General features: G+C 42.5%; 1 protein-coding gene across 6 annotated transcripts in view; it reads left to right on the forward strand.

The window, feature by feature from the left end:
• Positions 1 to 20,895, forward strand: part of SCRIB (scribble planar cell polarity protein) — a 139,996-nt gene that overhangs the window by 14,350 nt on the left and 104,751 nt on the right. For all 6 annotated transcript variants that reach the window (XM_068108272.2, XM_068108273.2, XM_068108274.2 and 3 more), the window contains exons 2-5: positions 3,693 to 3,810; positions 10,039 to 10,117; positions 10,239 to 10,328; positions 12,817 to 12,873. In XM_068108272.2, coding sequence (XP_067964373.2) covers positions 3,693 to 3,810; positions 10,039 to 10,117; positions 10,239 to 10,328; positions 12,817 to 12,873 — 344 coding nt within the window. The remainder of the gene's footprint in view (positions 1 to 3,692; positions 3,811 to 10,038; positions 10,118 to 10,238; positions 10,329 to 12,816; positions 12,874 to 20,895) is intronic.

Consider the following 20,895-nt stretch of genomic DNA (forward strand, 5'->3'; position numbering starts at 1 on the left):
GTTTAATGGTGTTTATTTTTTGTTTGTTTAATTGTGTTTATTAGTGTTTGTTTAATTGTGTTTATTAGTGTTTGTTTAATGGTGTTTATTAGTGTTTGTTTAATTGTGTTTATTAGTTTGTTTAATTGTGTTTATTTGTGTTTGTTTAATGGTGTTTATTAGTGTTTGTTTAATTGTGCTTATTAGTGTTTGTTTAATTGTGTTTATTAGTGTTTGTTTAATGGTGTTTATTAGTGTTTGTTTAATGGTGTTTATTAGTGTTTGTTTAATTGTGTTTATTAGTGTTTGTTTAATTGTGTTTATTAGTGTTTGTTTAATTGTGTTTATTAGTGTTTGTTTAATGGTGTTTATTAGTGTTTGTTTAATTGTGTTTATTAGTGTTTGTTTAATTGTGTTTATTAGTGTTTGTTTAATGGTGTTTATTTGTGTTTGTTTAATGGTGTTTATTAGTGTTTGTTTAATTGTGTTTATTAGTGTTTGTTTAATTGTGTTTATTTGTGTTTGTTTAATGGTGTTTATTAGTGTTTGTTTAATGGTGTTTATTAGTGTTTGTTTAATTGTGCTTATTAGTGTTTGTTTAATTGTGTTTATTAGTGTTTGTTTAATTGTGTTTATTAGTGTTTGTTTAATGGTGTTTATTTGTGTTTGTTTAATGGTGTTTATTAGTGTTTGTTTAATTGTGTTTATTAGTGTTTGTTTAATTGTGTTTATTTGTGTTTGTTTAATGGTGTTTATTAGTGTTTGTTTAATGGTGTTTATTAGTGTTTGTTTAATTGTGTTTATTAGTGTTTGTTTAATGGTGTTTATTAGTGTTTGTTTAATGGTGTTTATTAGTGTTTGTTTAATTGTGTTTATTAGTGTTTGTTTAATTGTGTTTATTAGTGTTTGTTTAATTGTGTTTATTAGTGTTTGTTTAATGGTGTTTATTAGTGTTTGTTTAATGGTGTTTATTAGTGTTTGTTTAATTGTGTTTATTAGTGTTTGTTTAATGGTGTTTATTAGTGTTTGTTTAATGGTGTTTATTAGTGTGTTTGTTTAATTGTGTTTATTAGTGTTTGTTTAATTGTGTTTATTCGTGTTTGTTTAATGGTGTTTATTTGTGTTTGTTTAATGGTGTTTATTAGTGTTTGTTTAATTGTGTTTATTAGTGTTTGTTTAATTGTGTTTATTTGTGTTTGTTTAATTGTGTTTATTAGTGTTTGTTTAATTGTGTTTATTTGTGTTTGTTTAATTGTGTTTATTTGTGTTTGTCTAATGGTGTTTATTTGTGTTTGTTTAATGGTGTTTATTAGTGTTTGTTTAATTGTGTTTATTAGTGTTTGTTTAATTGTGTTTATTTGTGTTTGTTTAATTGTGTTTATTAGTGTTTGTTTAATTGTGTTTATTTGTGTTTGTTTAATTGTGTTTATTTGTGTTTGTCTAATGGTGTTTATTAGTGTTTGTTTACTGGTGTTTATTAGTGTTTGTTTAATTGTGTTTATTAGTGTTTGTTTAATGGTGTTTATTAGTGTTTGTTTAATGGTGTTTATTAGTGTTTGTTTAATTGTGTTTATTTGTGTTTGTTTAATTGTGTTTATTTGTGTTTGTTTAATTGTGTTTATTAGTGTTTGTTTAATGGTGTTTATTTGTGTTTGTTTAATGGTGTTTATTTGTGTTTGTTTAATTGTGTTTATTAGTGTTCCAGTCCCTGGTGTTGGGCTAGCGGATAGGGTGCCAGCTTAGGATCCAAGGATCCTGGGTTTGAATCCCGGTCGATCGCTGAATTAACGCCAGGGGGGTTGACTCATCCTGTCATCCTTCCGAGGTCAGCAAATTGAGTACCAGTACACTGGTAATTCCCTGTTTATCGTAAAAAGGCGACAAACAGGGTTGGCGGCAGGAAGGGCATCCGGCCGTAAAACATTGCTTCAAAAAAGGGGACCAAAAAACAACAACAACCACGGTCCCCGAAAAGGCCAACCCCCGCTTTGCGGGGAAAAATGGCCTCTAAACGGTGGTTTTAGTGTTTGTTTAATTGTGTTTATTTGTGTTTGTTTAATGGTGTTTATTTGTGTTTGTTTAATGGTGTTTATTAGTGTTTGTTTAATGGTGTTTATTAGTGTTTGTTTAATGGTGTTTATTTGTGTTTGTTTAATTGTGTTTATTAGTGTTTGTTTAATTTGTTTAATTAGCCCTGGTGTTGGGCTAGCGGCTAGGGTGCCGGCTTAGGATCCCAGGATCCTGGGTTCGAATCCCGGTCGATCGCTGAATTAACGCCGGGGGGTTGACTCAGCCTGTCATCCTTCCGAGGTCGGCTAATTGAGTACCAGTTCACTGGTAATTCCCTGCTTGTCGTAAAAGGCGACAAAAAGGTTGGAGGCAGGAAGGGCATCCGGCCGTAAAACATTGCTTCAAAAAGGGGACCAAAAAACAACAACAACAACCACGGTCCCCGAAAAAGGCCAACCCCCACTTTGCGGTGAAAAATGGCCTCTAAATGTGGTTATTTATATTTTATTAGTGTTTGTTTAATTGTGTTTATTTGTGTTTGTTTAATTGTGTTTGTTGGTGTTTGTTTAATTGTGTTTGTTGGTGTTTGTTTAATTGTGTTTGTTGGTGTTTGTTTAATTGTGTTTGTTGGTGTTTGTTTAATTGTGTTTGTTGGTGTTTGTTTAATTGTGTTTGTTGGTGTTTGTTTAATTGTGTTTGTTGGTGTTTGTTTAATTGTGTTTGTTGGTGTTTGTTTAATTGTGTTTGTTGGTGTTTGTTTAATTGTGTTTATTAAGGTTTGTGTGATGGTGTGTATTAGGGTTTGTGTGATGGTGTGTATTAGGGTTTGTGTGATGGTGTGTATTAGGGTTTGTGTGATGGTGTGTATTAGGGCTTGTGTGATGGTGTGTATTAGGGTTTGTGTGATGGTGTGTATTAGGGTTTGTGTGATGGTGTGTATTAGGGTTTGTGTGATGGTGTGTATTAGGGTTTGTGTGATGGTGTGTATTAGGGTTTGTGTGATGGTGTGTATTAGGGTTTGTGTGATGGTGTGTATTAGGGTTTGTGTGATGGTGTGTATTAGGGTTTGTGTGATGGTGTGTATTAGGGTTTGTGTGATGGTGTGTATTAGGGTTTGTGTGATGGTGTGTATTAGGGTTTGTGTGATGGTGTGTATTAGGGTTTGTGTGATGGTGTGTATTAGGGTTTGTGTGATCGTGTTTATTCGGGTTTGTGTGGTGGTGTTATTAGGGTTTGAGCAATTTTTGGAATGGATGAGTTTTTTGTGTGCTTGTGGGGATGTCATTGGAGACCGCACGTTGTCAGGTATAAATAACAGGAAACTTTAAACTTGGATTGTAGTTGTAGAGTTGGTTATTGTCGGAAGGAAACTGCGTTCAGGATGCAGCGGTGGGTGAGCAATGGGATTATGGAGGGTGCCAATTTCTTTTCCTTTCCCCTTTTTCTTTGCCAATTTTGTTTTGTGTTGAGATGAGTAATAGACGAGTGGGGGTGGGAGGGTTTGGAGGAGTTGCGGAGGTTCAAGGAAGTTTTGAGAGGCGTGAGCTGGTGCTATAAGAGAAAAAAAATTAGGAACTAAATCTTTATCTTTTGAACTTTTCAGGCACACGTGCAGCTGGTCCACACATGCAATGGCAAAACAAAGTTGCCTTTCTCCACCTTTAATTGCGCAACCCTTTTTTTCCACACCCAATATATTGCAGAACTTTTTTCGGTTGCGAAACCTGCGAAAGTTGGGCTTCAGTGATAATGAGCTTCAGAGACTGCCTCCAGAAGTGTCCAACTTTTTGAACTTGGTCGATCTGGACCTTTCCCGGAATGGTAGGAGCATCTGATTTTACTGAACCGTAACTTGCAGCTGCATTGCCACATTGCTACAGTGATCACTGTGGTCTCGTGTAAAGTACTGCATTGAGGTGATTCAGCTTTAATGATATTGATGCAAAGTTCAGGGGCCATGCATTTATTACATACTCATATTTGTTGGAATGTTTAACCCCTCTCTCTTCTTCGTTTTTTCCCTGTATGCTCCATAAAACCCCCCTATCTTCCCTCCCTTTTCTCCAACATCCTCTCAACCTTAATTCTCTTTTCTGCCTGCACTTCCCTCATACCTCGACCCTACTACATACTTTGTATCACCCATCCACTTGTTCCTCTTCATTTTCATTTTCATGATCCTTCACCTCTTCTTCCCCACCCTTCCCCCCAACCTCCAACTGCTCTAAATAGATGGTCCCAGAACAGAAGAAAGACTTTTTACAATTTATGGACAAAACACACCTTTTAATTCTCGCTTTAATAATTCATCGAGTTGTTATATGTTTTGTTTGAGCAAGAACAGCCCCCCTTTGTTTGAGCCCACCTCCACACACCCACATCATATACCATTTGAAAGCTTCGTGTCTCCCCGTCAAAGTGAGGTATGATGTGGAGCTGTCAAGTGGAACAAGGGTCAAACAAGGTCACCATCACATAATGATTTCTCAAATTTATGTTGCGAGAAACCATTATGCATCTTATCTCGGGTTCTGTGCATCATAGAAACATGATCTCGGTGTCTAAACTAACATTTGGGGGAGGTGTCATGGTTCAAGGAATCCATATAAGACATACAAAACAAATGTATCGATGCAGTTCTATTTTGTTGTTTACAAGAGCTGGAAATTGATGAATATACTGATATATGCAAAAGAGGTTTACGGAAGATAGAATAATGGTGACTCAAGTTACTTATTCCATTTGAGACAATATACAACCGACGTCACATCACTATTCACCCGACGTCATCATCTTCATCCAGATGCTCTTGTTTCCTGTCAGTCGAGTGTGATTTTCCACAGTCGTCATTTCCATGGCATGTGACAGGTCTGTGCAAGGCAGGCTGCTCTGAAGACATACACAACTGATAATATACTGTATATACCCCTATTGGAACAGGAACAGATGAGTCCTTCAAGGAGCTCAGAGACCATTGGTTGTTTGAAGTACGCAGGCGCAGGTTTATCATCCTGTTTTTCCCAACCATGTTGCTCTGGGGACCCAATATCTGGCTTGGCTATTTGTGATGACATCCAAATCTTGGTCCTCCAACTCAGATGTGTATCCTTGCTGTTCATCTTTCAGCCTTTCACGTACAATTAGTGGAACTGCATGTGCTCCTTCGCTCTTCTCGCACCATGCAACAAATGCAAAAAGCTTCAGAGTTAGGTACAAGGCCTCATAGGCAAGAGTTAGGCCTCTTACAACTCAATTTAACTATTTGCTAGTAAACATTTGGTCTGCAGTGGAAGCGGCATAAATATCAGAGTCGACAAGGAAGTCCAACAATCCAGCATCACCCCAAAATTTGTCTATACATGCAATGAAGCAGGACAATGTGTGGAACCCTCCCATTCGAATGACATCGCCACCGAGTTGATCTGATAAGGTCCACTTCACTTGCTGAGCAACAGCATGCAGCTGCTGATCCATGGTCTGAACCACATCCTGTTGGCTTAGTGCTGCACATATTTTCTTACACTTTAGCAATGTCGTGTCGAATGTATCCATGTCAGCTGGTTTGTCATCTACAATTGGTGCATATGTAACAGCTGTATGGCTGGTTTTCTTGGTGGAGAGCTTGTGGTCGAATGCAGAATAAAATGGAATTACCTCATTGGGTGTAATGATGGCTTCATTTGTCACTGGCAAGACACCACAAGATAAAAGTTTGAGGAGACAGCAGGCAAGGTCTGAAACAGATTGCATGTCCATCTTACATGAGTTCAACTCTTCAAGCACCTTCTCTCTGCGTCTCCTTGGTTTGTCAAATGCTACACATTGCAGAAGATACTCTGACTGCCCTGAAAGAGCAATGACATTGCTGTTCCATGCTTTATAACTGATATCTTTCTTCTTGTTGGACTATCTGGAGACTGTTCCTCGAATACTACCCTAGCCATCGAATGAAAAGTATTCTTTCCATCTATAGTTTCAGCATTGATATATATAATCTATATTGTCATCTCCTTCGTGGATGAGGTGTCCCCCATCATAAATTGACATATTCTTGCAGTGTTTCCATTTCTGCTTGTGCTGCACTGATCATGAATTGCCTCAGGTCATCATAACTCATACAAGAACCATGAAGGTTTAACGTGTCAATCAAAGTGCGAGACCCAAACTCGTTGCGCAGCTGTGCAGCAGGGCCCATATGCAGAGGCGTAATGGCTTTCGAACAGTTGAACACTATGCATTCCTCAATGGAGAGACGCCATATACGATTGGCATCTGAAGTCAAGACACTCGCTGCTCATCAAATCAAATGTTTTTGCACTGATCAAGAAAGCCATGAACTGTTGGAGTGTCTCGAGTACAAAGGCGGCTGACCTCGCTTGGTGTTGGGTAGTAATGCATCAGTTCAATTTTGCCTATATCAGACCTCAAAATGAATAAAGCATTGTATAGGATAGCTTGTTCGGAAGTGACATGCTCATTGGGATCATCTTGTTGATCACCTGAAGGTCCAGTGACTGAGATGAATTGAGTTCCCACTTCAGACTACTGGCAGCCTGGATGGCATCACCAAATGTTATGGTGCTGCTCAATACAATAGTACACTGGCCTTGTCCTTGTTGCACAATAAATGAAACTGCTGAAACATAGTGTTTTCCAGCCATGACCACAGTCTGGTACTCTTGGTGGTGTTTACTATCTATGTCTGCTTGAAGCTGGGCTTTGTATCACTGTACTAGCTTTGAAAGCAAGAGGGCTTTCTTGTTGAACACTAAGTCAGCGTCTATTTCTTGGATCGAGCTGTAGAATGCTGAGTCATAAAGGTCGGGTGTTGTCACAGTTGACGAAGGTGTCTTCGCCTTCAGGTGTATTTTACTAGAGTAGGCTGAAAGACATGTTGAGTGATAGACAGCTTCCTTAACTATGAAAACCTCCTCCGATATTTTCCGTAGCCATCCCCTTGCTGACGTGCAGCCTCCTTCAGGTTGGGGTCCCCAAAATGTCTCGATTTTGTGCAGTTTTGTTGACTTTTCTGTGTGATTTTTTTTTTCAAACAAATAAGTTGCACAAACCAATCTATCAAACGTGGTATTTCTCCTGGACATTATAGGGATAATTGAAGCTCTTTGGTCACAACCAGTCACTTGGTGTTTCTGGTCTTGGCAGTACATTTGGTATGTTGCAAATTTGACTTGCTCATGTATTTTTGAAAACAACTCCTGTTGTACAGTATTTGTGGCACATCTTGACAACTATGAAATTAATCGAGTAGAGGTGATGCAGTTCATCTTTCCTGGTTTCTGTAGCAGGCGTAGCAACCAACACTGTTTTTCTGTCCTGTTCTCATTACTTTTGACATTTTTACATTGTTCACGGATTCCTGACAAATAACACATTTTGAAAAGTTTGTTGATAGTCTTCTTCTCTTGCGTGTTAACTTTACTGGGCTTGGTACCATTGTAACATCCTTGCTGAAATATAAAATGCACAGTATGTTCGAAAGCCTGTCGGAATTTGCTTGTTTATTGCATCACATAACAGACCGAGAGATAGAGAGTTAGACTTCAGATTGGGCAGTTTCCAGCTGAAAAGGGGAGACGTACCTTAAAACGTATTGTGGCGGCCATCTTGGAATTTAAATGAAAGTCATCTAGTGATTATGATTTGTGCCAATGCTGATTCCTTGACCCCCACCCCCCCCCCCCCCCACGGTGGGTAATGGTTTATCACAACACAAATTTTGAGAAATCATTTGACGGTGACCTTGCTTGACCCTTGCTTCACAAAAGCTGCACCATTTTACAGCTGCCTATCATACCTCAGATTGATGGGGAGATACTGAATTTTTAAATGGTATATGATGTGCGTGTGTGTAAGGGGGCGGGGACATTAAAGTCGGTCTGACAGGGGGTACCTGCCACTCACCTATTAGGTGTTGTGGTCCTTGGGTTAAAGTAAAGTCTGTATGATGTACAGTCGTGGGCAAAAATATTGGCACCCTTGCACTTTATTCAAATAATGCACCATTTCTTCCAGAAAATTATTGAAATGAAAAAAATCTTTTGGTATCCACATTTGTATTTCTTTGGTTTGCAGTGGAAGAAAACAAAAAAGCTGAAAAAAACTACTAAATCTTAGCTTATTCCACACAGAAATCCTAAAATGGCCCAGACAATATTATTGGTACCTTTTAGAAGTTGCTAGAAATAAACAAGATTCCAAGCAGGTGATTCTCATTTACTTTGGAATTGAACTCACCTGTAGAGAGTTGCAGGTGCCTGCAATATAAAAATCACTCATTCAACCAGTTTGAATGGAGAAAAGGAGTCATTCTGCTGTTTTGTCACTGTGTGTACCGCAATGAGCATGGAGAAAAGAAAGAAAACCATATAATTGTCTGTGGAGGTCAGACACAAGATTTTAGCATGGACAATCCCAAGGGTACAAGTCCATCTCCAGAGACCTTGATGTTGCTGTGTCTTCCGTACACAATGGTATCAGGAAGGTTAAGGCCCATGGCACTGCAGCCAACTTCCCTGGATGTGGCCGCAAGAGAAAACTTGATCGAAGATTGCAGTGAAGGATTGTTTGAATGGTGGATAAGGCACCTCGATGAACTGCCAAACAGATTCAAGCTGACCTTCAGAGACAAGGTACGACAGTTTCAAATCACACCATCCGTCGCCAACTCAATGAAAGCCCTTTGGGGGTTCTATGGTAGGAGACCCAGGAGGACCCCACTGCTGAGGAGAGACATAAGAAAGCCTGATTGGAGTTTGCCAAAACACACCTGAACAAGACAAAATCCTTGTGGGAGAATATCCTGTGGACAGATGAGACCAAATTAGAGCTTTTTGGTAAAGCACATCATCTCCATCAATGAATGAATGAATGATCGTTTTAAGGCCATTTTCCCCGCTAGAGCGGGGGTTAGCCTTCCGGGCCCCATGACAATCATGGTTCCCTGTTTGAGGCAATGTTTTTATGGCCGGATGCCCTTCCTGACGCCAACCCTTGGTCACGCTCTTACGATGCGCAGGGATACGGTGTACCTATTCTAAACCGGGGAACACACCGTGATCATTCATCCCAGCAAGCTGGTACTCAATTTGCCGACCTCGGAAGGATGACAGGCTGAGTCAACCCCCCTGGCGTTAATTCAGCGATGGACCGGGATTCGAACCCAGGATCCTAGGATCCCAAGCCGGCACCCTAACCGCTAAGCCAACACCAGGCAACATCTCCATGTTTACAGAAAACAAAATTTGGGAGAACTGGAGCAGTTTGCACAAGAAGAGTGGGCCAAACTGCCAGTAGAGTGGTGTAGGAAGCTCATTCATAGCTATTGGAAGCGCTGGACTACAGTTATTTTGTCCAAAGGCTGCACTACCAAATATTAAATCTAAGGTGTCAATAATTTTGTCAATGCCATTTCTTTTTATTTTCTGATTTAAAAGGATATTTTAAGTTCTGAATCAAAAACAAAGGTTCTGTAATATTAACAGTGAAATAAAGAACTGTGGAGACCAAATACTTTTGTCAATTTCAACTTAATTTTAGAGAAAATTGTGATTTATTTGAAAAAAGTGCAAGGGTGTCAATATTTTTGGCCACGACTGTAGTCTTAAGGCAGAACATTTTAGCTTTATCAGGGGAAGCCAAAGTTATCTAACTCTATCAATATAATTAGTGAAACATTATTCTTATATATTTTTAAGGATTATGTGTGTATAGTTTTTATCCTATCTGCATTTCCATCCGAACCTTTCTTATCGGGAATTGAACCTGTGATAACACACCTTGTTGGTATAATTACACTATTAATTGACTTGGCCTTGGCTTTTGTTGAATTTGTCAATGTTGCAAAGATGACAGATCGAGTAAACGTGCAATGCATTTGTTGTCGGTCAATTAGCGTTTAAAGCGGCTGCAACTTACGACGTTTCTTTTGGTGAGTTTCAAATCGATTTCAGATTGGGTCTATTGCTAACAATTGATCTTGTTTCAAGGTGTAACACATAACAATTGTCAGCACCGTTTCGTACTCCTCAGTTATTACAGAAATCCCAGAAAGCATCAAGTTCTGCAAATGTCTGGAAGTGGTGGATTTCAGTGGGAACACTTTGATGAGGTACTCAATATGACGTGCTGTACATTGCTGTCAGATTGTGGTTTCATCCCGCAGTTTTACAATTGCAGAGCCCTCGTCCGTCCGTGCGTTGAAATGCATGTTTGTGCATTTATTTGCTCAGGCTTCCATGCGGTTTCACCGAACTGCACAGAATGGTTTATCTGGCACTAAATGACGTTTCCTTGCAAGCTCTGCCCTCAGATATCGGAAAGTAAGCCTATTTTGGTTTGTTTTGAACAGTGTTTGCATTGGCACAGAACTGATTCTTGTAGGTGTTCGATAAATGCTCCCAACGAAATATTTCGCTTTTATGTATGAACAGCCCCAACTGCAACATTGTTCTGATTGTAAAAGCATTTAAAGCTTTGAAGAATGGTGAAAATATTTTTATGCCTACGTTGACGAAGTTGCCAGAGGCATTCTATTTTTGGGATGTTTGTCCAGCTGTCTGTCCGTCTGTCCATCCGTCCATGCATCCGTGATAGGTTTCCGTTACCACGATAACTTAATAACGGCTAAAGGGATGCAAGTCAAACTTCGTACATGTACTCGTATAATTATGGAAAGATAAAGTGATTAAATTATGGGTTCAAGAGGCCAAAGGTCAGAGGTTGCATTTGGTAAAAATTCTGTTAGCGTGCTAACTTGTGAACCAGTGATGGGACTTTGAATAAACTTGGAAGAAGTATATATTTTGATCCAAAGATGAACTGATACTAGATTTCAGCATCAAGAGGTCATCAAAGGGCAAAGGTCATGTCAGGTAAAAATGTGATTCTTGAGAACATTTGAAGGGATTTTTATCAAACTTGGTACACGTATAAATCTCCGTCAGTGCGTCCATTCACAATACATTATTTGTTGCTGAAAGGTCAAGCGTTTAAAGGTCACATTAAAACTCCTGTTAATGTGATACCATTGGCTATAGGATTTGAACTAAACTAAGTACATGTACCATGATACATACACTATATGACCAAAAGTATGTGGACACCTGAACATCACACATCTCATTCCAAATTCATGGGCATGAATATGGACTTGGTTCCCCCCCTTTGCTGTTATAACAGCCTCCACTCTTCTGGGAAAGCTTTCCACTAGATGTTAGAACATTGCTGCGGGGATTTACTTCCATTCAGCCACAAGAGCATTAGTGAAGTTGGGCACTGATGTGGGGTGATTAGGCCTGGCTCGCAGTCGGCGTTCCAATTCATCCCAAAGGTGTTCGATGGGGTTGAGGTCAGGGCTCTATGCAGGCCAGTCAAGTTCTTCCATACCGATCTTGACCATTTCTGTATGGACCTCGCTTTGTGCATGGGGGCATTGTCATGCTGAAACAGGAAAGGGCATTCCCCAAACTGTTGCCACAAAGTTGGAAGCACACAATCGTCTAGCCATTGTATACTGTAGTGTTAAGAATTCCCTTCACTGGAACTAAGGGGCCGAGCCCAAACCATGAAAAACAGCCCCAGACCATTATTCCTCCTCCACCAAACTTTACAGTTGGCACTATGCATTCAGGCGGTTGTGTTCTCCTGGCATCCGCCAAACCCAGATTCGTCCGTCGGACTACCAGATGGTGAAGCATGATTCATCACTCCAGAGAACGCGTTTCCACTTCTCCAGAGTCCAATGGCGGCAAGCTTTACACCACTCAAGCTGACGCTTAGCATTGCGCATGGTGATCTTAGGCTTGTGTGCGGCTGCTTAGCCATGAAAACCCATTTCATGAAGCTCCCGACGAATAGTTGTTGTGCTGACGTTGCTTCCAGAGGCAGTTTGGAACTCGGTAGTGAGTGTTGCAACCGTCGACAGATGATTTTTACGCACTACCTGCTTCAACACTCGGCGGTCCCGTTCTGTGAGCTTGTGTGGTCTACCACTTTGCGGCTGAGCTGTTGTTGCTCCTAGACATTTCCACTTCACAATAACAGCACTTACAGTTGCCCGGGGCAGCTCTAGCAGGGCAGAAATTTGACCAACTGACTTGTTGGAATGGTGGCATCCTATGATGGTGCCATGTTGAAAGTCACTGAGCTATGGCCCATTCTACTGCCAATGTTTGTCTATGGAGATTGCATGGCTGTGTGCTTGATTATATATACCTGTCAGCAATGGGTGTGGCTTAAATAGCTGAATCCACTATTTAGAATGGGTGTCCGCATACTTTTGGTCATGTCGTGTATGTACAGATTAGATATTGAGGTGAAGTGGTCTTGTGGTTTTAGGTCATAGTTACAGTAAGCAAAGACTTAATGTGGGTGGAGGCATATTGGTTGATGTCACGACATCAAATTATGTTGACCGAGTTCTTTTATGCTGTATTTGCTTTTTTTTTTAGTCTACCATTGTCGATGATTGTCAAAAGTGCAGAAAAGTTACAAAATGTTTACATTATCTCAATTCTTGAAAATTATCGCTGGACTGTTTATTGTTGACCACTGATTGTTGAGGAATTTCTGTCAAAGCCAAAAATGAGACGTCCATTTAATGTGCTGTCTAAACTCTAAACTACAGCATCTACCTGAGGATGAGTCTTGCTAAGCCCTGCGAGTGTTGATATTTGTTTATACTCCTTGTTAGGCTTTGAGGAGAGCATGTGCAGTCTTTATATCAAGGACATTGAGCTGTTTATTTTTGGTACTTGCTCTTATTGCTCCTTTCCTTTTTTGTACTTTTTTCTTTCCTTCTTCCAATAGCTTCACCAACCTGGTCACGTTGGAATTAAGAGAGAATGTTCTGAAAACACTACCTGAGTAAGTATATTTTTCTGCCTTGTAAAATGATGCACTGCTTTTGAATATGTCTCAACAAATAGGCAAGGGCTTAGACTCAGTGGCATTGTGGTTCGAGTGTATGCTCCAAGTCGGGCAAGTATTTAGATCGGTTCCTTACTCTTGTAGCCAACGTGTGGCTCTCAACGGAATCTTTGTCGCTTCTTCTCTTCATGTCGAGGCTGGAGTACCCAAGGGCAGGGTTATAGGCCCCCATCCTACTCCTAATCTTCATCAGTGATCTCTGACTCTGGAAAATACTCTTTATCTCTTTGCTGATGACTCTCCCCTCTGCCGTGACATCCCTCATCCTCCTGACAGACAGGCAGTGGCCTCTTCCCTCTCTTCAGACCTTGACTAAGTCACAAACTGGTCAAACACTTGGAATGTGTCTGTTTACTGGAAGCAAACCAATTTTGCAAATACAGTAATTCCTCATTTACCATTGATACGGTCAACGTTGTTTTGTTATAGCATCGCTGATACAACGGGGAACATACAGTGCATTCAGAAAGTATTCAGACCCCTTCACTTTTTCCACATTTTGTTATGTTGCAGCCTTATGCTGAAATCGTTTAAATTCATTTTTTCCCCTCATCAATCTGCACTCAACACCCCATAATGACAAAGAGAAAACAGGATTTTAGAAAGTTTTGCAAATTTATGAAAAAGAAAAAACTGAAATATCACATTTACTTAAGTATTCAGACCCTTTGCTATGACACTTGAAATTTAGCTCAGGTGCCTCCCATTTCTCTTGATCATCTTTGAGATGTTCCTACACCTTGATTGGAGTCCACCTGTGGTAAATTCAATTGATTGGACATGATTTGGAAAGGCACGCACCTGTCTATACAAGGTCTCACAGCTGACGATGCATATCAGAGCAAAAACCAAGCCATGAGGTCGAAGGAACTCCCTGCAGAGCTCAGAGACAGGATTGTGTCTGCTTGGAGTTTGCGAAAAAGCACCTAAAGGACTCTCAGACTGTGAGAAACAAGATTCTGTGGGCTTTCATGTGTCTTTCACTGAGGAGAGGCTTCCGTCTGGCCACTCTGCCATAAAGCCCAGATCGGTGGAGTGTTGCAGTGATGGTTGTCCTTCTGGAAGTTTCTCCCATCTCCATACAGGATCTCTGTAGCTCAGCCAGAGTGACCATCGGGTTCTTGTTCATCTCTCTTACCAAGGCCTTTCTCCCCCGATTCCTCAGTTTGGCCGGGCGGCCAGCTCTAGGAAGAGTCCTGGTTGTTCCAAACTTCTTCCATTTAAGAATTATGGAGGCCACTGTGCTCTTGGGAACCTTCAATGCAGCAGAATTTTTTTTCTAGGCTTCCCCAGATCTGTGCCTCGACACAATCCTGTCTCTGAGCTCTGCAGGCAGTTCCTTCGACCTCATGGCTTGGTTTTTGCTCTGATATGCAATGTCAGCTGTGAGACCTTATATAGACAGGTGTGTGCCTTTCCAAATCATGTCCAATCAATTGAATTTACCACAGGTGGACTCCAATCAAGGTGCAGAAACATCTCAAAGATGATCAAGAGAAATGGGAGGCACCTGAGCTAAATTTCAAGTGTCATAGCAAAGGGTCTGAATACTTATGTAAATGTGATATTTCAGTTTTTTCTTTTTAATAAATTTGCAAAAATTGCTAAAATCCTGTTTTCTCTTTGTCATTATGGGGTATTAAGTGTAGATTGATGAGGGAAAAAATGAATTTAAACGATTTCAGCATAAGGCTGCAATGCTTATGGTCCGGTCTGAAGAGGACGCAGGCGTCACATGCTCACCGCTTCTTCGACCGGGCCACTGTCTGTGGCTTGCTTTTTTGGTGGTCGTGCGGATTTTTTGGCCATTGAGTCTGCCCTCCGCATAGTCCCGGCTCTGCTCCCTGCTTCGCCTACCCGGCCCCTTCGCCTGCTCGCTGTTTCCTCGGGCACGCTCTCGTGGGTTGTGTCCTTCGCAGCGGTGTGGCGGCTGTTTTCCCGCCGTGATCTTGATTTGTAGCGGCGGCGGTTGATTGCCGCTGCATTTCCCGCTTTGCCGTGATCAACCTTGGCCTCGTGATCGTCCCTTTGCTCCTGTCTGCCCTCTGCTTGGTCCCGACTCTGTTCCTGGCTTCACCTACCTGGCTCCTTCGTCTCCTTCATTTCCTTGGGCCTGCTCCCGTGGGTTGGGACCATTGTTTCACCTCCTCAACCTTGGCCTCGTCTCGTCTCTCCGCTCCTGCCTGGCATGGCTCTGTGGTACTCCGCCGCAAGGCTCCTTCTGCTCAATACCCGCTCCACCCCATCATGCATCTCTGCCATCAAATCTAATGGACTCCTCCGACGACCCAGGTACATTCACCGTGGCTCCGGTCGTAAGTTTGTATATGTACAATCAGGTCACTCCATCCCCGTCCTCTGGTCGGCTCAGCGCACTCCCACTCATCGTCCCAGCGCACCTCGTCACGGCAACGCACAAAATCACACCTCCTGCCTGCGAACCCTGGCTAAATCACCTGAATTCATCCCCGCTGTTCAAAACAACATCAAGCTCACCCTGTTCAACACCCGGTCCCTCAACAACAAAAGCCTCATCCTGAACGAATACATCCTGGATAACAAACTGGACTTTCTCTGTCTCACCGAAACCTGGCAACAACCTCTGGACTACTACACACTCAACCTCACCACACCCAATGGATATTCCTACATCAATAAACCACGCTCGGAGGGCCGAGGTGGTGGAATTGCCGTTATCCACCGTCAAGACATCAGGACCAGCCTCATCCCCATCGCCTCATCCTCATCCTTTGAACACCTGGCTTTTAAACTCTCTGGTCGCACGCAGTCAGTCATGGCTGTCGTCTACCGCCCTCCCAAACCACACCCATTATTCCTGTCTGACTTCTCCTACTTTCTGACCCAGCTATGTTCCCTCTCCCCCTCAATCCTCCTCCTTGGTGATTTCAATATCCACATGGACTCCACTGACTCCACAATAACCACTGACTTCACTGATTTACTCACTTGCTTTAACCTCACTCAACATGTCAACTTTCCTACGCATATCCGTGGTCACATTTTGGACCTTGTCTGCTCCACTGGATTAATTTTGCACCATCTCTCTGGCTCCGACCTCACCCTCTCTGACCACTTAGCCATCACTATGACCATCAACATCCCCACCCCAACACCAAGACATTATCGCACTATCAACTTCCGTAAGCTAAACGCTCTTTCACCTACCTCATTCTCATCCACCCTCTCTGAAAAAATGTCCACTTCTCCCTTCATTGACCTCCACACCCCTTCCGACCTCACTGACTACTACAACCACACTCTCTCCTCCTGCCTTGACCAGCTTGCGCCTGTAAAAACCAAAACAGTTTCTTTCACCCATTCTGCTCCCTGGTTTACCCCTGAACTCCGCCTGATGAAAACTCGTGCTCGCCAACTTGAAAGACTCCGCAATAAAACAGGTCTCACAGTTCACTCCCAAGCCTACAAGGACCACCTACAACACTACAAAGATGCCCTCTCCCACGCCCGCTCCGCCTACTACTCTCAAATTATCCACTCTGGCTCCGGAAACCCAAAAGCACTCTTCTCGACAATAAACAAACTCCTCCGCCCCCTGGACACCACCACCCAGTCATTCACAGTAGATAACTGCATCTCCTTCCTTTCTTTCTTCCAACGCAAAATTGACAACATCTACAACAGCTTGACCACCGCCGCACCCGCACCCCCTCCAACCACCTGCCCCCCCTTATCCTGCCTTCCCCTGTCTCAATTCTCCCTGGTCTCCCCTACTGACCTCTCTGAACTCCTCATAGGAATGAAAACTGCCACCTGCACTCTTGACCCCATCCCCTCCAGCTTTGTCAAGGCCTCCCTCCCTGCTCTCTCTCCACTTATCATTGCAACAATAAACTCCTCCCTGTCTACAGGCATCGTCCCACCATCCCTCAAAGTTGCTGCTGTTACCCCCATTCTGAAAAAACCTGGACTCAACCCTGACACCCTAAATAACTTCAGACCCATCTCCAACCTACCCTTTCTGTCAAAAGTTTTGGAACGCGCTGTAGCCGCTCAACTCAAACATCACCTCTCTGCCAATAACCTGTATGAAACATTCCAATCCGGCTTCCGCTCCAACCACAGTCCTGAAACTGCTCTCCTCAAAATCACCAACGACCTTCTCCTCTCCTCTGACGCTGGCAACCTCAACATTCTCGTCCTCCTCGACCTCAGTGCTGCCTTTGACACCATCGATCACACCATCCTCCTCACCCGACTTGAATCCACCTTTAAAGTTACCGGCACTGCCCTCTCTTGGATTAAATCATACCTCTCTGACAGACGCCAGTTCATCTCCATCAATAACTGCAAATCCCCCACTGCTCCCCTCCCCCAAGGGGTCCCCCAAGGTTCAGTTCTTGGCCCCCTCCTCTTCATCCTTTACCTGTCCCCCCTCGGTCACTTAATCCGCCGTCATGGTCTCCAATTCCACTGCTTCGCCGATGACATCCAGCTTTTCATCTCCACCAAGTCCGTCTCCACCGACACCCACTCTATCCTGACAAACTTTATCTCTGAAATAAAATCCTGGCTTCAAATCAACTTCCTCAAACTTAACTGTGATAAATCTGAAATAATCATCATTGGCCCAAAAACGCTCACAAAATCCACCCATAACTTTGCCCTCAACATCGACGGTATCCCAGTATCCACCTCCCCTCTCATCCGGAATCTTGGCGTCATCTTTGACCAAACCCTCTCCTTCGACAAATACACTAAACAGATCACAAAGACAGCCTTCTTTCACCTGAAAAACATTGCCTGTCTCCGCTCATCCCTCTCCTCCACGGCTGCAGAAACCCTCATCCACGCCTTCATCACCTCCCGTCTGGACTACTGCAATAGCCTCCTCTATGGTTCACCCTCAACAATCACCAATAAACTCCAATACATTCAGAACTCCGCTGCCTGTCTACTCACCCATTCCCGGACCCGTGACCACATCACCCCCGTCCTTTACAAGCTTCACTGGCTCCCCATCCCCCAGAGAATCCAGTACAAAATCCTCCTCTTGACCTACAAAGCCCTCCATAACCTGGCCCCATCCTACCTGGCTGACCTCCTCTCCAGACACACTCCCACCCGCAACCTCCGCTCTGCTGGTACCAACCTCCTGACCCCCCCCAACCGGACCAAATTCAGATCCTGGGGGGACAGGGCCTTCTCCATCGCTGCTCCCACCCTCTGGAACTCACTACCTCACACCATCAGAGACTCCTCCTCACTCACCACATTCAAAACATCAATAAAGACCCACCTGTTCAGCACTGCATTCAACATTCAACCCACAGCATTTAACCCCTGACTATCACTTTGAGTACCAGTTCACTGGTAATTCCCTGCTTGTCGTAAAAGGCGACAAAAAGGGTTGGCGGCAGGAAGGGCATCCGGCCGTAAAACATTGCTTCAAAAAGGGGACCGAAAAACAACAACAACCACGGTCCCCGAAAAAGGCCAACCCCCGCTTGCGGGGGAAAAAATGGCCTCTAAAGGTGTTTTTTATTTATTTATCACTTTTCCTTCTCCCTCCTTTTGCTTTAAATATTTCCCTATTGATTCTTGTCTTTTTGCAATTGTTGTTTTCATGTTTTGTTATGCATTATGTTTTGCACTCTGTCAAAGCGCCTTTGGGCTTCATGAAAAGCGCTATACAAAATAAATGAATTATTATTATTATAACAAAATGTGAAAAAAGTGAAGGGGTCTGAATTCTTTCTGAATGCACTGTATATACTTTTAACGTCGCGATGTGTGGTTCGTGTTATATTATTTAAATTTATTTTATATTGTATCGATCATTGGTACATTCTAGTTGCCCAGCATGTGCCTTAGCATATGCCATGACGTCATGCATCCCTCCCTGCCAACTCACCATTGAGCCAAAGCCCAGTCTGGGGGCAGGGCAAACCCTTCCCCGATCTGTACCCCACTGGTCCTGGTGCTGCGGGATCAGTTGTGATGGTGGAACCAGCTTTTCCCACCTAAACTACGGCCTGAGGACGTACCCAAATGCTGAGAAGGACGTTTAAGACATAACAGAGGGAAGAAGAAGAAAGAACCACCTTTCGAGGCCATTTTTCCCTGCAGAGCAGGGGTTGGCCTTTTTTGGGTACCGTGGTCCCCTTTTTGAAGCAATGTTTTATGGCCGGATGCCCTCCTGCCGCCAACCCTGTTATTCACCTATTGTGACACACAGGGAATTACCAGTGAACTGGTACTCAATTTGCCAACCTCAGAAGGATGACAGGCTGAGTCAACCCCCCTGGTGTTAATTCAGCGATCGACCGAGACTCAAACCCAGGATCCTAGGATCCCAAGCCGGCACCCTAACCGCAAAGCCAACACCAAGCTTACATAGCAGGGGGAAAACAGTAAAAATGGGGTCAAAACTGTTGGAAACTTACATTGGGATTGGTGGACTTGTTTTATTATTGGTGATAAATTTGTGTCTTGTTCAACAGGTTGATCTTGGGGATAAGTTTTGCAAATTTCCCTTGAAATATAGATCTTGCTGTCTTTAGTTTTTAATTTATTATTATTTTAGCGCGTTTACAGACTAATTCTACAGACTAAAAAAAGCAAATACAGACGAAGTCGAGATGAGCTGGTATAGCCATAATGATGTCCTTCAGTCCGTCTGTCCGTCCTTCCAGAAGTGTCCATTAACAATTTTTCTATTTTTCCCCCTACTACCTGAAGGCGGCTCAATGGATCGTTTTGAAAATCAGCATGATTATTTATGATGTCGATGCGCAAAAACTAATGGAGCCCTGTTTATTAATTTCCATCCAGGTGGTGGGATAATTAGCTAATTAAGTGGAGAGAGAGAGTGGACAGTCCTTTCAGTTCTTTTTCTTAGTCCCTTTTATTCCCTTTACCCTTCTAATCCTTATAAGACCCTTTTGACACTTTGCACCCTTTAGGCCCCTTGATACCCTATAGAGGGCTTTCGACCTTCAGACCCCAAATACCATGAGAATGTACCCTTTGGACCTTTAGACTATTACACCCCATCGACCCTTTATGAGTTTAGACGATTAGACAGACCCCTTAAGACCATTAAGAACTCTTTATAAACATTAGACCCCTTCAACACTCAAGACCCGTTACACTGCTTAGGCCCCTTGACCCTTTTGACCTTTAGACTCTTTAAACCACTTAGACATTTTAAGACCCCTTTAAGACCATTTAAGACATTTTACATCCCGTAGACTCCTTCGAGCGCTTTTAGTCCAAATAGACCCATAGACCCTTGAGACCCATTAGACACAAATTACCTTTGGAATGTACCCTTTAGGGTTAGACCTTTCGATCCCTTAAACTGCATTGATCTTTCGACCCCTTATGATCTTTTAAACCTCTATTGACCCTTACCCCTGTAGACCCTTATGACTTTTAAATTATTTGACCCTTTATAAGTTTTAAGATCCTTTTGACACATTAAACTCCTTTAGACCCTTACTCCCTTTTGACCTTTTCGACCCTTTAGATCATCTTAGACCCCTTTACACCCTAACTACTATTGGAACATACTCTTTAGACCCTTTAGACCCCTTCGACCCCACAGACCTTTAGACCCTGTATGACCATTTAAACCCCTATATATCCTAAAGACCCCTTACACCAGTAGACGATTTTGACCTTGAGGCTGTTTAGACTCTTTTACCCCTTTAAGACCATTTTGGCACTTTCAACACTTTAGAACCTTTAGTCCTTCATACCCTTTAGACCCTATTGACCCTTTCAATCCTTTAGACACCTTCGCTTGGAGTCTTAGACCGTTTATACCCAAACTACTGTTGGAATGTGCTCTTTAGACCTATGAGATCTCGTGTACACTTTAGGCCCCTCATGACTTTTTAAACCCCTATAGACCCTTTAGAGGCTTAGACATTTACACACTTTAGATCCCTTAAACCTGTAGTCCCTTTAAACTCC

Source organism: Myxine glutinosa, chromosome 2 (assembly GCF_964187855.1).
Source record: "Myxine glutinosa chromosome 2, kmMyxGlut1.1, whole genome shotgun sequence".
NCBI lineage: Eukaryota > Metazoa > Chordata > Myxini > Myxiniformes > Myxinidae > Myxine > Myxine glutinosa.